This window comes from Podarcis filfolensis (genome assembly GCF_964270895.1).
Source record: "Podarcis filfolensis genome assembly, chromosome: 6".
NCBI classification, from domain to species: Eukaryota; Metazoa; Chordata; class Lepidosauria; order Squamata; family Lacertidae; genus Podarcis; species Podarcis filfolensis.
Genome location: NC_139609.1, coordinates 52,576,811 through 52,596,098, shown reverse-complemented (window position 1 = coordinate 52,596,098; position 19,288 = coordinate 52,576,811). Strand labels below are relative to the sequence as shown.

Below are 19,288 nucleotides of genomic sequence, written 5' to 3'. Positions count from 1 at the left end.
TTGCTTAAGTGAGCTTCAGTTCAGTGGGTAAGATTAGATTTTTACAAGGAATACCACAGAACAAAGAAAAAAGCTCGCAGACCTGGGGAACAAATCAGTACACAGTATGATCAAAATACAGATTAAGTGAAAGTGTGGATGCTCGTTAAGGCTGTGTGTACATTAGCAGCTTAAAACACTGCAAGCTTGTTCACCACCGCGCTGCTTTTGAAATCTCATTTGGACATCATTGTACATAGCAATATGGCTGGATGTGTTCCCAAGTCTGCAGCTGTCTGTCCACGCCAGTGGGAAGAGGAGGCATGGATGTCTTCATATGGCTTATGTTTTCAGATGGGATTGAAGCTGGTTGATTGATTGATTGATTATTGATTATTTAATTTCCATACCGCTTAAAATATAAGAAATACCTCTAATCAGGGTACAAAAAAACTGAAACAGACAACTTAAACAAAATATTTCAAAAATGCAGAGTTACATATAAAAGGGTTACATTAATACAAAGTTACTAATATATAAAAATCAATAACAATTCATTTCCCTTCTGATGTGCCCTTCCCTCTCAGCCTCCGGGTTCTCACCCAGGGTCCAAGCAAACTCCCAGGTCACCCACAAAAGTCTCGCGATGGGAAGAGCCCCTGGACATCAACCCAGCCCCCCACCCCAGACGCGCCCATCAGGGGCAGGTCCAACATGGATGACATTTCCTCAGGCTGCCCACAGCTGTGTCCCACCCAGACACAACCTCCACACCCATCTCCAGGCACAATAGGTTTGTTGAGTTTCCCAGGGGGCCCAAAGGATGGGGAAAGGACTCCTTCTTCACCCTCTGCCCTCTCCTCCTCCAGCTCCAGAGTATAGATGGTTTAGGGCAAAATGCATCAAACAGCAGCATTTCTCAAGATACTGCAGGATAGGTCTGGAATGTGGCTGACACTGCTTCACAAACCAGTGGTAGGAGTGCACTAGATTCAGAGTAAAGGGGAGTGTGTGTGCACAGCCTAAGAGTAAGAAGACCCACTGCCATCACCAGGTATCTTCAGAGCTCCTAATCATTCTAGAATCATTCTAGAAAGAGGATTCTTTCCTCTTGGGTGTGCAAACAGTTTTCCTTTTCTGGGAAATTGATAATTTAAAAGGCTCCCACCCTACCTGTAATTCATATTTCTCTGCTGAAGCTGAAAAGTACCTTTAATTAAGATTTATCTGCTGAAGCTGGAAAGTAATCTCAAGAGTCTGTTTTCTGGTGACAAGTCAGACAAAATCTGATGAGGCAAGCTATCCATCACCAAGTCTGAATTCTGCCAAACAGTTCTTTGAATAAGCAGCCTGTGGTGAAACAGGTTGTATGTTTCAGTTTTGCCCGGTGAGGGCAATTCCAGTCAGGTTCAAATTTCAAGTTGCTAGGTCTCAATGAGAAAAACATTCCCACTCCTTCTCTCATCTGACAACTAAAAATACCAGTATTCTCACTGCTGCCAGCATGGAACAATTAACCTGCTCTCTATGGAGACAGCAGAATCTCCTCTGGCCCCAGGCTTCTCCCTCAGAAAAAAACTTCCCCATTTGATTATGAACCAGATGTTCTGACTCCTCAGCCTAAGCTGAAAATAATAACACAGAAGGTTTTTCCCTCCATCCTTTTTACTGTACAGCAGTGTGGTATGTGGGTATTACTGAATGAAGAAAAATTAAATCGCACAAGCTGGATTCTTCTTTAAAAAGAATAATTGATGCTTCCAAATCCAAAAAAAAAACACACAAAAAAACAAGCAGGCAAGAGTTCTCTTTTGCATGCCATGAACAGGGATGGAAAAGGAGATTTTTCAACAATGCTCCATCTGTCCCTTTGCTATATGTATCCCAGATCATGGGGAGGATAGACTTTCATAGAATTGTAAAGTTGGAAGTGACCATGAGTTGGTCATCTAGTCCAACCCTCTGCAGTGCTCAGTAATCTTTTGCCCAATGTTGGACACAAACTCACAGTCCTGAGTCTCATGCTTTACCAACTGAACTATCCCAGCTTTGGGTTAAGGTAAAGAACCATGTAATCAGGCAAGCCATCATGAACCCTAGTCCAATCCCCTGCAATGCAGGGATGTGCAGCTGTCCCGAACCTGCAACCTTGGAGTGGTCAGCACCACACGCTAACCAACTGAGCTATCCAGCTCTTCCTTAAAGTTGCAGTTAGAGCCCTTATGAAGGCATCTCTTGGACAGAGGCTGAAGGGGCTGAAGAGAGGCCTCCTTGTGCACCTCCATGCTCTTGCTTTTCTTCAGTGTCTCAGGAGGTGACGTGGGTAGAGCCAGAAGCAAGGGAGGCAAAGAGATAGATAGATGATAGATAGATAGATAGATATAGATAGATAGATAGATAGATAATCAATAGATAGATATCTTACACACCTATATGCCTCCACCTCCTATCTTTTTGAAAACCCAAGGATTTGGGTGAGGTAGCCATTGCTTATGTGACTTCTGTTGTGTAAGCAGGGAAAGATAGTAACCAAGGCTATTATTATTATTATTTGAAGAGGTACACTGCTTGTGTTCAGACTATGTGTTGACCTCACTGAAACTGACCTTGGAATGTGCTTTCAGATAAGCTAGCTCCAGAGTATAGACAGAATGCAAATCCAAAGCTTGTGAGCAGCAGAATGAAAGTGTCTCACATTTGTATATGGGGTGTGACATTAAATCCCACCCAATAAGTACAGTGGTACCTCGGGTTAAGAACTTAATTCGTCCTGGAGGTCTGTTCTTAACCTGAAACTGTTCTTAAACTGAGGTACCACTTTAGCTAATGGGGCCTCCTGCTGCCACTGCACCGCTGCTGTGCAGTTTGTGTTCTCATCCTGAAGCAAAGTTCTTAACCCGAGGTACTATTTCTGGGTTAGTGGAGTCTGTAACCTGAAGCGTCTGTAACCTGAAGCGTCTGTAACCCGAGGTACCACTGTAATTAAAATCAACAGAGGAATCATCCTTGCAGTCATTCTCAAACTCTTCACCTTGCTCAGAAATTTTAATAATGGTTTACTCTTAACTTTACATTTTTGTCCTAAAGATACACCTCCCCCACTATTCTGATTCTTTTCAACATTGGATGACAGCCTTGTTCTGTTGCATCCAGGGTTTTTTTCTGGGGGGACGCAGGAGGATGCATACCCCTAAACATTTTGTGACTCTAAGATTGGCTTCATTGAGGGGCAGTATTTCAATATGAGTAGGAAAATGAGAGTACCCCTAAACATTTTTTAAGAAAAAAAGCACTGGTTGCATCTATTTTAGATTCAGTATTGGTCGCATGATCTTTTGATTTATTTTTTTAATCAGAAACTTCTAATTTCTGCTTAGTACTTTGCTCCAGAGGTTTAATCTCAGGAAGAAAAATATCTTTCCATTTTGCGAGAGACAAAGATGGAATATCCTCCGCCTGATTGTTATTATCACCTCCTACAGCCAAATTATTTGTGGCTTCTGTGAGACATGGTATGGTGCTGCTCCTTCTTGTTTTCTTTTTCCCCTCCCATGCTAGTATGCAATTAGTGCTAATTGTTTATTAGAATGGGAGGAAAAAGAAGATGAAGAAGCTGTATTGTACACTATTATAGAGAGTATAAAGCAAAAATAATTCCAGTGATTACAAAATAATTACACAACAAATAACTTACCTACATTGAACGGAGAACCAAACCTATTCCATAGGAAGACACTGGGAGCAGCATTAGGTGATTTGAGGCATAGTGTCATCAGGATGCTGTTGACATCCAGCTATACTTCATTCTTGCTTCTGAAGCAGGAGAGCCTGTGACTTTTTTCAACCAGTGCCTGGATGCATTGGTGATCTGGACAAGAGTAAGATAGAGACTGTGGGTGAGTGGTTCTCAGTTCCAGGAGTTGGGGAATTCATCAGTTCTTGAGAGAAGTGCCCTCCTTCTGAAGGAACAGACACATACTTGGGGGCCATTCCTAGATCCATCTTTGTCACTTGAGGCTCAGGTAACCTCTGTGGTGAGGAACAGCTGTTGTCAGCAGAGGTTGGTACACCAACGGCATCCTTTTCCTGGCCACTGAGATTCATGAATTGGTTACCTCACAATTGGACTACTGCGATGTGCTCTGTGTGGAGCTTTTCTTGGGAATGATCTAGATCAGGCTTCCTCAACCTCGGCCCTCCAGATGTTTTGAGACTACAATTCCCACCATCCCTGACCACTGGTCCTGCTAGCTAGGGATCATGGGTATTGTAGGCCAAAAACATCTGGAGGGCTGAGGTTGAGGAAGCCCGATCCAGAATGCTGCATCATATTATGCCTGTGCAGAAGGCACTGCTCTGGCTGCTGATCAGCTACGTTTGTTCCAGATCATGTGTAACATATAAAGACCTGAACAACCCAGGACCAGGTTCCTTGAAAAACCACATGGCCCTGTATAGACCTGTAGGACCACTTAGATCACCTGGGATAATTCTGCCTGTGGCACTGCACCCTACAGAATACCATAGGGCAGAGAACAGAGACCCCTGCCTACCCTTGATCCCACCCTGGGATGCCTGCAGTCTGCCCCCTTTTTGCCTTTACCACCGCTGGAGCTCTGACATTGGTCGGGGTCAGGAGAACTCAAGAACAGTGTGCAGGGGAAGGAGAGGGGTGGATTGTTCTGTCTGGCAAGTGGAAATGCTTGTGCTGTGACAGAACAATTGCTCTAGCTCCATGTTGAATTCCTCCCACCATCTTTAACAATGGAGAGTCAGATTAAAAGTTTCTTTCCATTGTTCATGCAGAGAGCAGATTTAAAAAGAAACAGGTTGAAGTTCCAATTCAAACATGAAGCTAGCAATAATATTCTGGAATACCTCTGGGCACAAGGTGTGCAAAACCTGTCACTTTACTTCTGTAGAGTTTTCCATTATGCTTTTCCATGAAAAGTCCGTAGAGTTTCTTTGATCTTGTTTTTCCAAATAACTGCTGATCACGTGGGGTTCCTGTCCCTCTGCTCCTGCAGTGGAAACACTTGCAACAAACTGATGTGAACTATGGCTGGCTGTATCACAGTTTCGATTTTATATTGCCTAGCTCTTTTTTCAGTTTTGTTTAGTTTCATGTTTCTGTCCTGCTTTTCTGCTAAGATTATCAAAGTGGCGTATGGCACGAAACGAAGTGCACCAGAGTACGAATCAATTATATCAGTAAAACAGCGGCAGTGAAAATATGGTAAAGACAGCAGTACAAAACTCTAGCAGCTTGCATTAAAAGTTTTTTAAATGCATTTAAATTTGGCTGGATTTTTTAATAAGTCTTTTAAACTTTTAACACCAGGAGGGTTGTTGTGTAGACCATACAGCAGACGATTCTGTAGTTGCACATGTGCAGTTGCGGATAGCAATGCGTGCGCAACTGTACATCAGAGTGCTCATTCCATTGAGAATATGCATCATGCTAGCAGATGCCCCTACACTGAGAGGTATGTTCCTGCATGCAATGCAGCCCCTGCTTCTCCTCCACATCCGCCACCCAACTTGTACAAGGATTTGCACACCTAGTTGCCATTCCCCGCCCTCCGATGGAATGTAAATTTGACAATCTAACAAAAGCCAGGAGGAGATAATTGTCTGCACCAGCAAAACAACTGTATCTGTGTCAAGAGCTGAACCTGGCAGATTGCCACAGCATCCCTTCTTCCTGGGAAGCATGTGCCCTTGAATGGAAGAGCAGGGAGAAGAGTTGTTTCCCAGTATTATTTGAGGGAGGGCATGCATGTTTGGCGCTGTGGGTTAAACCACAGAGCCTAGGACCTGCTGATCAGAAGGTCGGCGGTTCGAATCCCCGCAACGGGGTGAGCTCCTGTTGCTTGGTCCCTACTGCCAACCTAGCAGTTCGAAAACACGTCAAGTGCAAGTAGATAAATAGGTACCGCTCTGGCGGGAAGGTAAACAGCGTTTCCGTGCGCTGCTCTGGTTTGCCAGAAGCGGCTTAGTCATGCTGGCCACATGACCCGGAAGCTGTACGCTGGCTCCCTCGGCCAATAAGGCGAGATGAACGCCACAACCCCAGTCAGCCACGACTGGACCTAATGGTCAGGGTTCCCTTTGGTTCCCTTTGAGATGGTTAGACAGTGTTCTCGAAGCTACAAACATGAGCCTGACCAAACTGCGGGAGGCAGTGGAAGACAGGAGTGCCTGGCGTGCTCTGGTCCATGGGGTCACGACAAGTGTCGGACACGACTAAACGACTAAACAACAACAACAACAACAAGAATGTTAACACATGCGTACCTGCCTCACTGTGAAAGCGTATCAAAGGGAATAGGATGAAAGAATGGAAGAGAGGAGCACCTGTTCCTCAGGGACATCTCATACATACAAGAGTCATTTCCTGATGTTAAATTTCTTGATGTTACATTACGTAGGGCATACATGGGATGCATGGCACCTTACCTTAGGCTCTTACCTATCCACACGAAAGTGGTTATATTGCTTGGAACTGTGGAACTGTTTGCACAGCCAGCCTCCTCATGACAGTGAAGGGCAGGTCTGGCCTCTGTAAAAAGGTATCTACTTTCCCCAGGATTTGTCTAGCTTTGTGATAAAGTGCTGACCTGGGGAGTTGCCACACATCGTTTATTTGCTGCCAGGGGTTGTGGGGATCCCACCGCTCACTTTCCAGCACCTGATCACTTTAGAACCTTTCCAGACCTCTAGTGCAGGCTAGAAACAAGGGACACAGCAGTCACTGCCCAGTGTTTTCCTCTCCTATCATCAACATCTCTCTGCTAACAACACCCGGAAAGGAACCTCCTCCAGGGGGAAGCCCAGCAAAGGTTTTATCATTGGTAAGCCTCATTTCCCATTCTTTTTTCCATAAATAGGATGTTTCTTGGCAAAGGGCATTATGCACTTGGGTTATGCTGATGGTAACACAGAGCGTTCCCTCCTTTTTCGCGGCTTTGCCCAGTCCATAATCCCTGCAGCTCCATCCCTATTGTTAGCCAAGCACAAAAGAGCCAGCCAGCCAAGGCCTCTTTGTCCCTGGACAAGGGTTAGTTGGAGCTCCCCGATTTGCTCTGCATACTTGTCACACTACTGTGATGGGGGATGGGGATGCGGGGGGGGGGGGGGCTGCCAAGTGCTGACAGCCTATAATGAAATCAGCCCACAAGAGCAACACAGAGTATAGTCACCAGGGAGGGGAAGGCCTGCCATGCTCAGATGAGAAGCCAATTTTGCGACCCTGATAAGGAGCAGTGGCCAATGGCCCTATCATTTAAGAGAAAAGCAGCGGTGTGGTAGAATTTTATAAAATTATTCATGGCATAGAGAATGTGGATAGAGAAGTTTTTCCTCCTTCTCTCATAACATTAGAACTCATGGAAAACCTATGAAACTGAATCTCAGAAGATTCAGGACAGATAAGAGAAAGTGCTTCGTCACACAGTTAATGTATAGAACTTGCTCTCCCAGGAGGTAGTGATGTCCCCAACTTTGACAGCTTCAAAAGAGAATTGGGCAAATTCATGGACGACAGGACTGTCAATGGCTGCTAGCCACGGTGGCCTTGCTCTGCCTCACACAGATGGCTGCAGAAATGCTTCCGAATACCAGAGGCTGGAAACCACAGGAGGGGAGAGGGCTTGTGACTGTATCCTGCTTGCGGATTCCCTACAGGCATCTAGTCTTGTCACTGTGAGAACAGGGTGCTGGACTAGGTGGGCCATTGGTCTGATCCAGCAGGCTATTCTTGAGTTCTTATTCCCCACCTAGTTTCTTGACTTGCACCGAATTCAGTTATGTTCAAATATAGATTATTGGCAAGATGGAGGTAAGCACATGAGAAGATGCTTGCTGGATTGGGCCTGCTCCCACAGTGGCCCCTCTTTCCTCACAGCTGCTGCCGCAGGAGTATCTGAAGTGCCACCATCTTGCCCTAGATGAAGTGAGAAGAAACTGTGGCAGCTTTTTCTAAACAAACAAATTGTCTTTTCTGTACTGTAGTAACTTTTTTAAAAAAACCCCACGATTATGCCTTTTGCTGTAATAATCTTATGTAAACTGCTTTGTGAGGTCTGCCTGAAAAATGGTGTACAGAAAAAAAGGCACTAAATCAATCAATCAATCAATCAATCAATCAATAAATCTAGGTAAGGTAAGGTTTGTTGAATGTGTGAATCACTTCCTACAACAAAAAGTCCCGGAGCAATTTCAAGAACAAAACTAAAATACAGCAATAAAAATACACAAAAACATTGAGTAACAACATCTAATTATTGGTGCTGCCCAAATGCCCAGGAAAACATCCATTTCTTGCTGCCTTTCCTCCTAGGGGAGCTGCTCCATCATTTTAGTTGCCCCTTTCTGACCCTTTTCCAGGAAGCACCAGAGTTCCCAAAATATGAGGGAAGATGACACAATTTCCCTTTAGCAGTTTGGCAGCAGAAAGAGGATGGAGCTGTATGGCACCTACAAATGGGATCAGGCTTGTTTATCAAGACCTTTTAATTCCCCTATTCCATTTTTCCATCGCTCTCCATTCCTGACCTGAAGACATGAAGCTATATAGCACAATACCAGCAACCGCATTACTTTTGCTCCACCAGGAAGGTTGGCAGGAAGCCAGAAGGAAAGGAAGCTCTGGCTGCAGAGAATCAGTATGTCAGGTTGTAGTCCTTCAGTTAAAGGAACACAGGACTGAGCTTAGCTCTGCTGGGACAGAAAATAAATTTCTGAGTTGAGCGTGTGCTCAGAGGTGCCCTGTTCCTTAGTTCTGTGTTCCACCAGCCATTGTTTTGGTTGGTGGAACTCAGGTTCTGGGGGGGAGGGAACAAAGTAGACCCTGCAAGTCCAAAGTCTGCCCACCCCTGCGCTACAACTTGTGAGTCTTGAATTTGTGTTTTGGGAGGCGTTGATGGAGTCCTTGTAATTATGTGCAGCCGCCCATCATCTGACAACAGCGGCTATTTGAAATTCCACACGGGCACCTTCCTGATGGGTCTATAGAGCCTGCACGGTGGAAGAACTGCTTTTGTATGTTCAGCCTCCACACTTAGCCCCTTGCTCTCGTCCCTGGCTCTGTTTACTCACAGAGCCACATGCAGCCAAAAGGAATGAATGGAGGGTTGAGGAGGGGGAAGGGTGCCAGGATGAATCACGGTTGAGCCAGCCTACTTGGGCGCTCCTTTGTGTGAGGGAGCCGCACACCTAATCACAAAGGAATGCTTTTGTTAGGCTAGGTGAAATATACTCAGAGTCGCAAAGTGATTTCATGCTCTTTATTCAGCTCATAGTGGTGAGGAGGAATGAATGAATGTCCCCTCAAAGCATCTGCTTTATATACATTATTTACACAATGGGCTGCACATGATTGGCTAATTCCGGAATTCTACTGTAAGCCAATCAGGTTGTGGATTCACTTCTATCTGGAGCATGATTGGGTGGTTCCTGCCAACCAATCATACTGCTGCATTGTTCTAGGACCAATCAGACTGCTGCATTCTGAATCCTATTGTTCTAGGACCAATCAGACTGCTGCCTTTTGGATCCTATTGTTCTAGGACCAATCAGACTGCCGCAGTTTGGATCCTATTCAACTCAGTACATAACACTAGGCTTACTTGCTTGGGGAAATCATTGGCAACCTAGCAACACACAGCTCAAGGTCAGGGTGACTTCACACATGGCAGATTCCTTCACCAGGTATTCCATGTGCAAATCCCGCATGTTGCTTGTCACACGCAGGTCTGTTTACAGCAGCATGCACACATGCAGGAAGAGCTCCCAGCTGCTTGGTGCCTATGACCTGCCTTTGTGTGTGAATGCATGCAGAGGATAAAAGTTTAGGGTCCCAGGATCCAGTTCCTCATGTCATATATACAGCTGTGCTGTGCTGTGTGTGAGTCTGAAGGAATCAAAAGGTCTTTGCTTTCCTAAACTCTCCCCCTCACAATCCATAAAGAATCTTGTGTTACCTTAAAGACTAACAGATTTATTAAGGCATACACTTTCATGGGGACTTCATCAGATGCAGGATGTATTATCCTGAATTGACATGCATGGTTGCAGGTGAGGTGGTAGAGAATGCAAACAGTAGAGTCAGAAGGCAATGAAATACAAAAAGTACTGAGACAGTGATCATTACATGATTAACAGTGGCCATTGACAAAGCACTTGATGTTAACACAGACACCCTACCACTGGCAAGTCAGTAGTGTGATAAAAATCCATTGTCCTGATTCAGTCCATGACTGCTAACATTGAACATCTTGATGAATTGTAATCCAGCAGTTTCACATTGCAGTCTCCCTCTGAAGTTCCTTTGTTCAAATATAGACACACTAAGGTCAACTGCAGAGTGTCCGGGAGGTTGAAAACTTCCCCCACTAGGTTTTTTCCCCAGTTTATGATGTTAGATTTGCATCCATTAATTTTAGAGAGACTGGACTGTTAGTCCTATGTAGAATGCAGAAGGCCATCACAGGCTAGATGATGGCATATGCTGGGGTGGAAGGACATCTGGCCTGTGTGCTAAACTTGGCTCGCTGGGGGTTCAGAGTTGACCCACAAGGCCGTTTATCCCAAACCACACCATATGTAGCTTCAGGTGTGGGGCAGATAGAGACGTGGCTTCCAGCGCACAATTGGGAGCCTTGATTGTTCATTCGCAAGGGAAAGCAGGCCTTGCTTAGCTCTAATGCCCATCCACTGATGTGTGGTAGAGCTGAAGCCTTCTGGATTGGATGTGTGTGGTGGCACCTGATGTCATTGTGGTGTCAGGTGAATGACAGATAGGCAACCCCACCCACTTGCCAAATTCAGCCTGCAAGGCTAGATCCCGATAAGGAACTGGCCTGCTGAGCCAAAAACATATCCTCCAAAATGTTGGGTCCCAAAGCCGGGATGTGCATCTTCCCGTCTGTGCTCCCGCACAAGATCACAGAGCCTAAAAGATGTGCTGGGGGTGGGGTGGGGCTGTGCACCGGAAAAAAATGTGTTTGTGCTGCTGAAAATTGGATGTCCAGTTTTTCTGGGACACTATGCAAAAAGGTTCTCCACCCATGGCCTATAGATTCTGTCCAGACAGGCATTATATTTGTTGCCATCCTGTCAATCACCTGAGCTCTGTCTACTGCCTTGTCTTGAGATGCTGGATCCTGGGTACAGGGGCTCACCATTCTCTTCTGTTTGGCAGGTTTGCCACTAAGGAACGGGATGGGCTGCTCCTCTACAACGGGCGCTTCAATGAACGACATGATTTCGTCGCCCTGGAGATTGTACAGGAGCAAGTTCAGCTGACTTTCTCAGCAGGTATGGTTTCTCTCCAACCCCCTTGGCTTTTCTGCTTCTGCTCATCCCACCTTACATCCTAGCAGTGTTGAAATTCTCTTGCCAGGCCTTGTTTTCCTAACCCATCAGCCTCTGCCTCTTACCCCATTATCTCCAAGCCTTCCTATCTTTTCCCCACCTCTGCTGCAGGATTTTACCTGCCCCAGTGTTAGCTTAGGTGCTCCTCCTTTAGAGCCCTTATGGGAAATGGTGGCAAGGAGAGGCATTCTCTTCTCAAGAGTCTTTCCTCCCTCTCTGAGTTGTGTTTCATCTCTCCCTCAGGAGAGTCAACAAGCACGGTAGCCCCGTTCATCCCTGGGGGCGTGAGTGATGGGCAGTGGCACACCGTCCACCTGCATTACTACAACAAGGTAAGTCTCACTGGATAGCTCAGTCGGTAGAGCATGAGACTCTTCATCTCAGGGTTGTGGGTTCGAGCCCCCTGTTGGGTAAAAGATTCCTGCATTTGCAAGCGGTTGAACTAGAGGACCCTCGTAGTTCCTTCCAACTCTACAATTCTATGATTATAAAACTCTTTCATCCTGAACAGGCCTGCTGGAGCTGTGCCCAGCTCATCTCCCCCCTCATTTTTAATTCAGGGTCATCTGCATACATGGCGCTTTACAGAGAAGAGGGTTGACAGGTCCCTGCCCCAAGGCACTTACAACCAAACATGGGCGCACTGGAGGAAGCATGTGGCAGGCAGTGGAATCATGAGCAGGCAGAGAGGAATATGTGATTATTTCAAGCCCATGTACTTTGATTATTACAATAAGGAGCAGGGACCAGGCCAAGCATGGGGAGCCTTTGGCCCTCCAGATGTTGCCAAACTGCAATGCTCATCAGCCCTAGCAAGCGTAGCCAATGGCCAGGAATGATGGGAGCTACATCTGGAGGGCCAAAGGGTCCTCATGCCTGGACTAGGGAAATGATCCAATGGCTTCCTGAAAAAGGTGAGGTTTGAGGAGGGAGATGGTTTCATGGAGGCAATCCAAGAAGCAGTTTCAGGGACAACAAGGGGAAATGGGCAGAGTCATTTTAAGGTTCAGGGGACCTTTGGATGGTGAGGGTGGTGGAGCTGATCAAGCAAAGGTCACAGGAAGGGATGTGCTGGGAAATAAGCACAGAGAGAGGATGGAGGGGCAGGGTCTCTGGGTCCCAGAAGCTTGTGAGTAGGCAGGAAGCCAAGGTAGGGAGTTAAAGATGGAAGTCACATGGTCAGAGCAGCAACAGAGGTGAATATTTTTGGCAGAAGAGGTCTGGATGCATGTGAGTGGGAGAAGGTGAGACAGTGGAACACCAGTGAGATGATTCCTAGTGTTGTGCCAAAAATGTCTTCTGCTTCTTTTTACTGTTTTTCAGCAATGAATCAGAAAATAAGTTGCATTTGAAATTATCACAGGGGAGGAAAAATATCAGCAAAATATGCAGGGTTGATTTTTTTTACACTTCTTGTTTTCAGGGTGGCCCATGGATGTGTGTGAGTGTCTTTTTTTTTCATTCTACAAATCATCTCTTTGATGGGCTGCCCTCTGCAGCCTTCTTGGGTACCTAAGCTTCCTGGAACCCCCATAATATCCTCAGCTGAACTTTCTAGCAGCCTCAGGAACATGGGGAAGCTGCTTGTTGATGACAGCTGTTCGTCTTTTTCAAGTTTAAAGAAATTGGCATGGAAATGTTTTTAAAAGCTAACTGGAAGAACTTCCCTTAAAAGCAAAACAAGCAAATATGCCAATCTCAGGCTCTTGGTGGTTAGCCTCCCCAGCTCAGGGGAAGAAGTGACTTATCCTTCAGGGCATTTTCAGATCAGAAAGTGCAGGCAGCCCGAGAGGCTGGGAAATGCTGGAAAAATGTTGAATGGAGCTAAAACAGGTTTTCACTGAAGGGACAGACAGCCGGGTCTGTATTTTTGTAATATTGTATAGGGAGAAGTGACATGCAGTGGAGGATGATCCACTAAGTCAAATGGGGTGCTTCAGTAGTAACCTAATTCTGGCCTCCGCCAGCCTCTGCCAGCCTGCTTTATATCTCACAGCCAGTCCAGGGTGTGGCACTGCCTGTCCCCTTCCTCCTCCTTAATCCCACTATTGCTCTTTTAAAACTCAGCAGGGGATAAAACCAGAATTAGCTGCCTCTGGCTCCCCCTACTGTTGGCCTCCTTGCCATCTGCCCTACCAGGCCCGACTGATGATGTGACTTAAATGGATTCAATTTGTCCTGAACAACAGGGCAGATGGTGACATTGTCAGCACCAGCCCATGACAGTCTGTAGAGGATTCCTGCCAGCTTTCCCCACTGGCACCCCATGTCTAGAGAGATGGGCAATTTCTGTTGTTCCCTGCAGTAAGAGACCTTCCCTGCTTTATAGGGTGAGGGTGGCTTCTGGGGCCATGAAATATTCAAAGATCAGCAGGAGCTTTTGGTAACGGGGTTGCTGCCACCAATTCCTGGCTCCTTTGGGCTCGAGAAGATCCCCGCCATTAGCATTCATAGTGCCCTCAGCGCAGGGACTTTTGTGCGGGGTGGGGAGGAGGATGGAGGGTTGGTGGTCCCAGCATGATGAAGTCCCAAAAAGCTAGTCTCTAATGAGGAGGCTGCTGATAGGGGGCAGGAGGAAGCGAGCAGCTGGCGCAATTGTCGCAAAGCAGCTGCTTGCTTCAGTTAATAAGCTTGGGGCAGCCCAGGGGACTGGAACGGCGCAGGGGTCAGGAGTTGCTGTATCACCGATTTGGAGGTGGGGAACAAGGCGGTGGCCAAAAATTGCCATGCAACCTCTCACGAGAAGCCCTTCCCTGCCGTGCCGACTTGCTGTGCCCTTGTGTGCTTGCCTAGTCTTCCATTCTTGGGGGGGGGGGGGAATTATGGCTCATTTGGTTTCCTGTTCCATTTTCTTCCTCCCAAATTCTGAAGGAGCTTAGCCTGACAAAGAGCCCCCAGCCTGGATCCACAGTCACTTCTCTGAACAGCTAGCCTAGACCACCAGCAGCCCCACTTGATATAAGGAATCACTTCATAGGCACCAAAGTGCAGTGCTGCTGGGTTTGTCATTGTCTCCTGGGCAGAGAAACTTAACCAAATTTGTACATAGAAGGATGGTGAGCTGAGGTCTCACCTTCCTGGGACTCAAACAGGGCCCCAGTCTTCCAGTCCTTCTCTGAGAACTCTGTCAGGCCAATCAGTGGGTCATCTGGTTACCACATGATTAAAATTTTGGGTACTGTACCAGTGTCCTTCTTTGAGGTATGCAGTAATGACCACACAAGGCTGTGCTGCACAGGAACTGGATGTACACACAAGGGAATCAGATGACTAGAGCTTAACATATTTAGCACCAGCACCGTGTTACACTCGGAGGTGGGGAACCACAGGAATGCAAGCCAAATTTGGCCTGGCTCAGGTGCCTCTACCTACCACACCCACTGGCCCCACGCCTGACAACCTTGTGACAAAATGTGGAGCATGTAGAGATGCAGCTGGGTTGGCTTGTGAGGAACTTGATTATGCAGCTGATTTCCTCAGAAAGCCAGTTTGAAGTCACTTCCCAGCTGCTGAGGGATGGTGAGTTCAGGCCTGCTGGATTGGTGACACGGTTGAGTTGCCTATCGAGAACCCTGTCGTGCAGCCAGTCCCTGCAGAAATCAGCTTTACCAGCCTTGTCCTCAATGCTTTGCAGAGCACAGGACTGGCAAAGCCCCCCCCCACTACAGTTCCCATGAGCTACAGTTCCCAAGCACTTGGCACCCAGGGCTTGGAAAGCACTGCACTGGAGACTTTGACAGGTGGGCAGGACGAACCATCTGCCAATCACTCACCGTGGGGTGAGGACAGATAAGGATCTGGCCCGCTGGGCCCAAAAGGTTCCCCACCCCTGCGTTAGGCAGATGATAAATGTGAGGCTGCACAATTAGTCTCCTGTTCCTTCAAGTTGTCCTTCCCCCACTAATTAGAGGGAGTTAATGAGTGGGAGAGAGATAGACAGCCCTGTGCTGGGGGGTGGGGTGAATCCCTGAGTAGCCAGGCTAGAGCCCCCTGCAGGAGTCCAGGGGAGTCCGGCTGCCTGCTCCTGCTTGACAGCCCTTTAGTTGGGACGGGGTGTTGGCCCTCCCACTCCTGGGAATGTTCCTGGAGACTGGCGTCAGTACCGATGAGCTGGATTGCCTGCAGCAGCTTCACCCAGGCACTCTGCTTCTGTGCCAGCAGACAATTTACCTCCTGCTATCTCACGTGGCGGGGGGCCAGATTCCCGGTGCCTGCAGCCAGTGCTGCACATAGACAGCTCCTGACCCCAGAGCTCTCCATCCTGCTGCTTTCAATAAGGTAGGCGCCCCACAAGCAACCGAGGGACAAATGTGGGTTTCAGGCCTCTCGCATAGCTTGCACGTGCATAGAGTGCCAAGGAAGAATGAGTTAACAAATGCAACAGAATCGGAGGAAAGTGAGCTGAAATACTGTGGCCGGTTTGGTGGCCTGGAGGGCAGGATCCTGAGCTGGAACTCCAGGGCAAGAGGGAAGATGTGGCACCACCGTGCCACACACAGCACTGTGTTCCTCCAAGTTGCACCCACACTAGCCCTCACCTGAGTTCATTTGTGGAAATATTCCCATAGACTTTCTTTCCCTGCCAAACAGGGTAATTAAGACCAGCTAAGTTTTACTCCAAATACACCCATTGAAGCTAATGGGCCTATTTATTTATTTATTTAAATTGTAGACCACCTTGCCTCTGAGGATCGCAGGGCGGTTTACAATATGGTTCCGGCATGCAAGCAACAGCCCAACGCAGCCAGCCACCCACAGCTCCACTCCTAGGTCAGGCAGGGATGGAGAAGAGGAGAGGCGGAGGCAGCATTGCTGCGTCTCTCCTCCGCTGGGCTGTGGCACACAAGGGCCTGAGCACCTCCCTGCTCTGCCCACCCCCAGATGCTCCATTGCTGTTTATGCCCCTTTAGGTTCTAGGTAAGGCAAGCAGTCTCTGGGTTTCGTTCCCTCTCTGTTGTTCATATCGGAGAAATAAGCGCAGCACATAAAAACCAATGTGAATCCCTGGCGAGGCATGTGAGGGCCTGCCTAGCCCCTAAGGGTGCCTTGCCTCCTCCGCTGAACTGCAGGAGCTGGGATGCCTGGGAAGTGAGGTCTTTCTTTCCACAAATGGGCTGCTTCTTCATCAAGGAAGAGCAGCGTGCAGCTTCCTCCAACTGTCCCCATTAAATGATGGTAGGGGAGCACATGGTTTGCCTGAGGCCAGCTCAGTTCCCTTGTTCCCACTTTGGGAATTTCCACATCTCATTCCATGCCGCCAGTTGGATGGAATTGAGTACATGTACATGGGAGGTAAAAGTTGCAGAGGCCGCTGTGGTGGAAAGACACGGTGGGGTTGGATTCACATCTTGCCCTTCAAAAGCAGGATAGCCATGAGATTCACCAGGAACTGGCAAGGGGATGATTCGAGCTGGGGCTGCATTGTTGGAGTGAGAAACAGAAAGAATGAGGGGGAGGCAGCCAAGCCCATTGGCTGCACTGTGGTCAGAAGTGCTGGCCAACACAGCGGCTAATAATGTTGGGCTTGAAATGGGGAAATCCATGTCCAAATGTCCACTCAGCTGTGAATTTCTCAACCCAAAGGTTTATTCTCCCTCATTGATGCTAACCTGAGAGTACAGAAGGGCAAGGTACAGATGTAGCAGACATTGCAGCTATGGTTCCATGATAGGCATGTGCCTTGACATGGGATGTGGAGTCTCTCTGTGACTAGGAGCCTGTGTAGTGTGGGATCTGTTTAGGCACTGGAAGGAGTTGCTGCAGCAGCCTGGACCGGGGGCACAGCGAAGGATGGCCCTGGTGAACAGGAGCATTTCTCTAAATTAAATGTGACGTTAAATGCATTTAATGGGCACGGTGCTTTAAAATGCAAATAGCCACAGCAGTGGGACTTGAACAGGATTAGGATTGTCGCAGGCAGGGAGGGAGAGTTTAGCTCTCCCCCCCCCCACTCCTGCCTTGATCCTGATGAAAATCGCCAGCTCTTCCAGTGCTGTTGTTTTGCATTAGGTGGAAAACCCCACTTAGCTCTTCCCAAAGATGGAGAGTATTAATCAGGATCTAAGCATGTGGGGAAGGGTTAAGCTCCACATCGTCACCTTATGCAAAATGCATAAGACAATGCAAAAAGCACATTTAAAGTCACATTTCATTTGGCCCTTAGCTGCCCAGTGGGAGTAGGGGAGATGAACTGATATTTGAAGCCAGTTTTTATCCCAGCTAAAGTTCCACTCTATGCCCATTGATTCATCTTGCAGTTTGTCCTGTTTCACCCAACCCAACATGAGCTTTGTGCAGTCGTGGTTCACACAAACAAGGGCAAAACTGCCCTTCTGCAATCCTGGATCTTTGCCGTTAACTTTGTGTTGTTGAATTTTCCTGGGGGCTGAGCTGCACTCTGATTACAAGTAGTAATGGGAAGTGAGGCATCTTCTTCCAGACTGGTGTTTCTGTGGGCTTGTTTTGTGGGTGTGGGTATACTCTGTAACATGTCATTAATGCAATAATAGTACATTAGTGGGTGGTTTATACTGGATCGTCCACACTTCATATGTCATTCTGCAGTGCTTCTGCAATGTTACCACATTATTGCCATCTGGAAGGGCTCTGTTGCACTATAGCAATGAAAATTTACAGGATTTTATGGGGCATGCCCCTATTGTGAGTGAAGCAGTATGACACCCCAAAAACCTTTGAATGCACAAGGGATATTGAATGCTTGGTTGCATATAGCTTCCCTGATTATATTATGGGCACAAATAATGATGAGTGCTCAATAAAAAGAAGAATAGTTTTGGAGGGATCCAAAGAGCAACATTTCTCTGTCCTGCTTGGCTTCAAAGAAAAAAAGAAAAAGGGTGTGTCTTGTGACTTCTTTGGTGGTGAGTTTACCTGAGGACATGTCACTCTGCTACGAAACTGACTGTCTGGCTAGAAGGGGGAAGCTCATTTCCACAGCTTGTAAGTCCTTAGATTTCAGGCCATTCCTGGCATAAACTTATTCCAGGCTTGTAAATAGCTTCTCATCTGGTTCTTTGTTGCATGTAAAAAAAAAAAAAAATGCCTCCAGGCAAACAGATTGGGGGGGGGGGTGGAATTATACTTTTCATACTTGGGAACTTGTTTCTGAGCGAAAATACACATTATGGGTGCCGTTTATGAGTGGTACCTTGGTTTTCGAACGTAATCCGTTCTGGAAGACCATTCAACTTCCGAAACGTTTGAAAACCGAGGATCAATGGGCTGCCTGCAAAGTCGATGGAAAAAAAGAAAAGGAAAAACATGCCTCAGAAACCTTTCGACTTCTGAGGCGCGTTGGAAAACAAAAGCAATTACTTCTGGGTTTTCAGCATTCGGCTTCCAAATTGTTCAGCTTCTGAGATGCTCAAAAACCAAGGTTCCAGAGTATTATGCATGGTGCTTGCAGTTTTTGTGCAAAAGAGAGACCTTAATCCTTTCTCAGGCCACCCTCGCTACTTATCCTGTACCAAGTTCCGTGCAGTAACATGAAAAGTATTCCAGCTCTGGGGAACTTTCCTGGCTGATCCTGGTGTTGAGGCAAGGGCTGTGTTTTGAGCTGTTTTCTCCCCCCCCCCCATTTGTTTTACATGTTCTGAGAAAGGAGTGGCACAAAAGCTGAGGGAAGGCTTGGGCTGCCTGCCAGTCCCTTGGTGTTGTGCTGCGACCTGTTGCTATGGCCACACCCTCCCCTCCTTCTCCCCCAGCTGCATTTCCTTTTGTTTGGAGCTGTCATGTTTCCTTGCCACAGCCTTTGAATCGCTCTCGAGATTCTGCGGTCCAGCCCCGCACGCCAAAAAAGAGAGTCACCAATGACCTGTGATTTTCTCCCGCCAGGCGTGGGGTTGGGGGGGCTTAGGCTGAACGCCAGCCTAGTGGGCAAACACAAAAGAGGTCCAGGACAGAAGCTCACACT

The 19,288-nt window shown here is 47.3% G+C and overlaps 1 protein-coding gene across 4 annotated transcripts in view; it reads left to right on the top strand.

The window, feature by feature from the left end:
- CELSR2 (cadherin EGF LAG seven-pass G-type receptor 2) overlaps window positions 1-19,288 on the top strand; it is a 118,267-nt gene that overhangs the window by 61,097 nt on the left and 37,882 nt on the right. For all 4 annotated transcript variants that reach the window (XM_083617778.1, XM_083617776.1, XM_083617775.1 and 1 more), the window contains exons 4-5: window positions 11,183-11,298; window positions 11,599-11,687. In XM_083617778.1, the coding sequence (XP_083473904.1) occupies window positions 11,183-11,298; window positions 11,599-11,687 (205 nt within the window). The remainder of the gene's footprint in view (window positions 1-11,182; window positions 11,299-11,598; window positions 11,688-19,288) is intronic.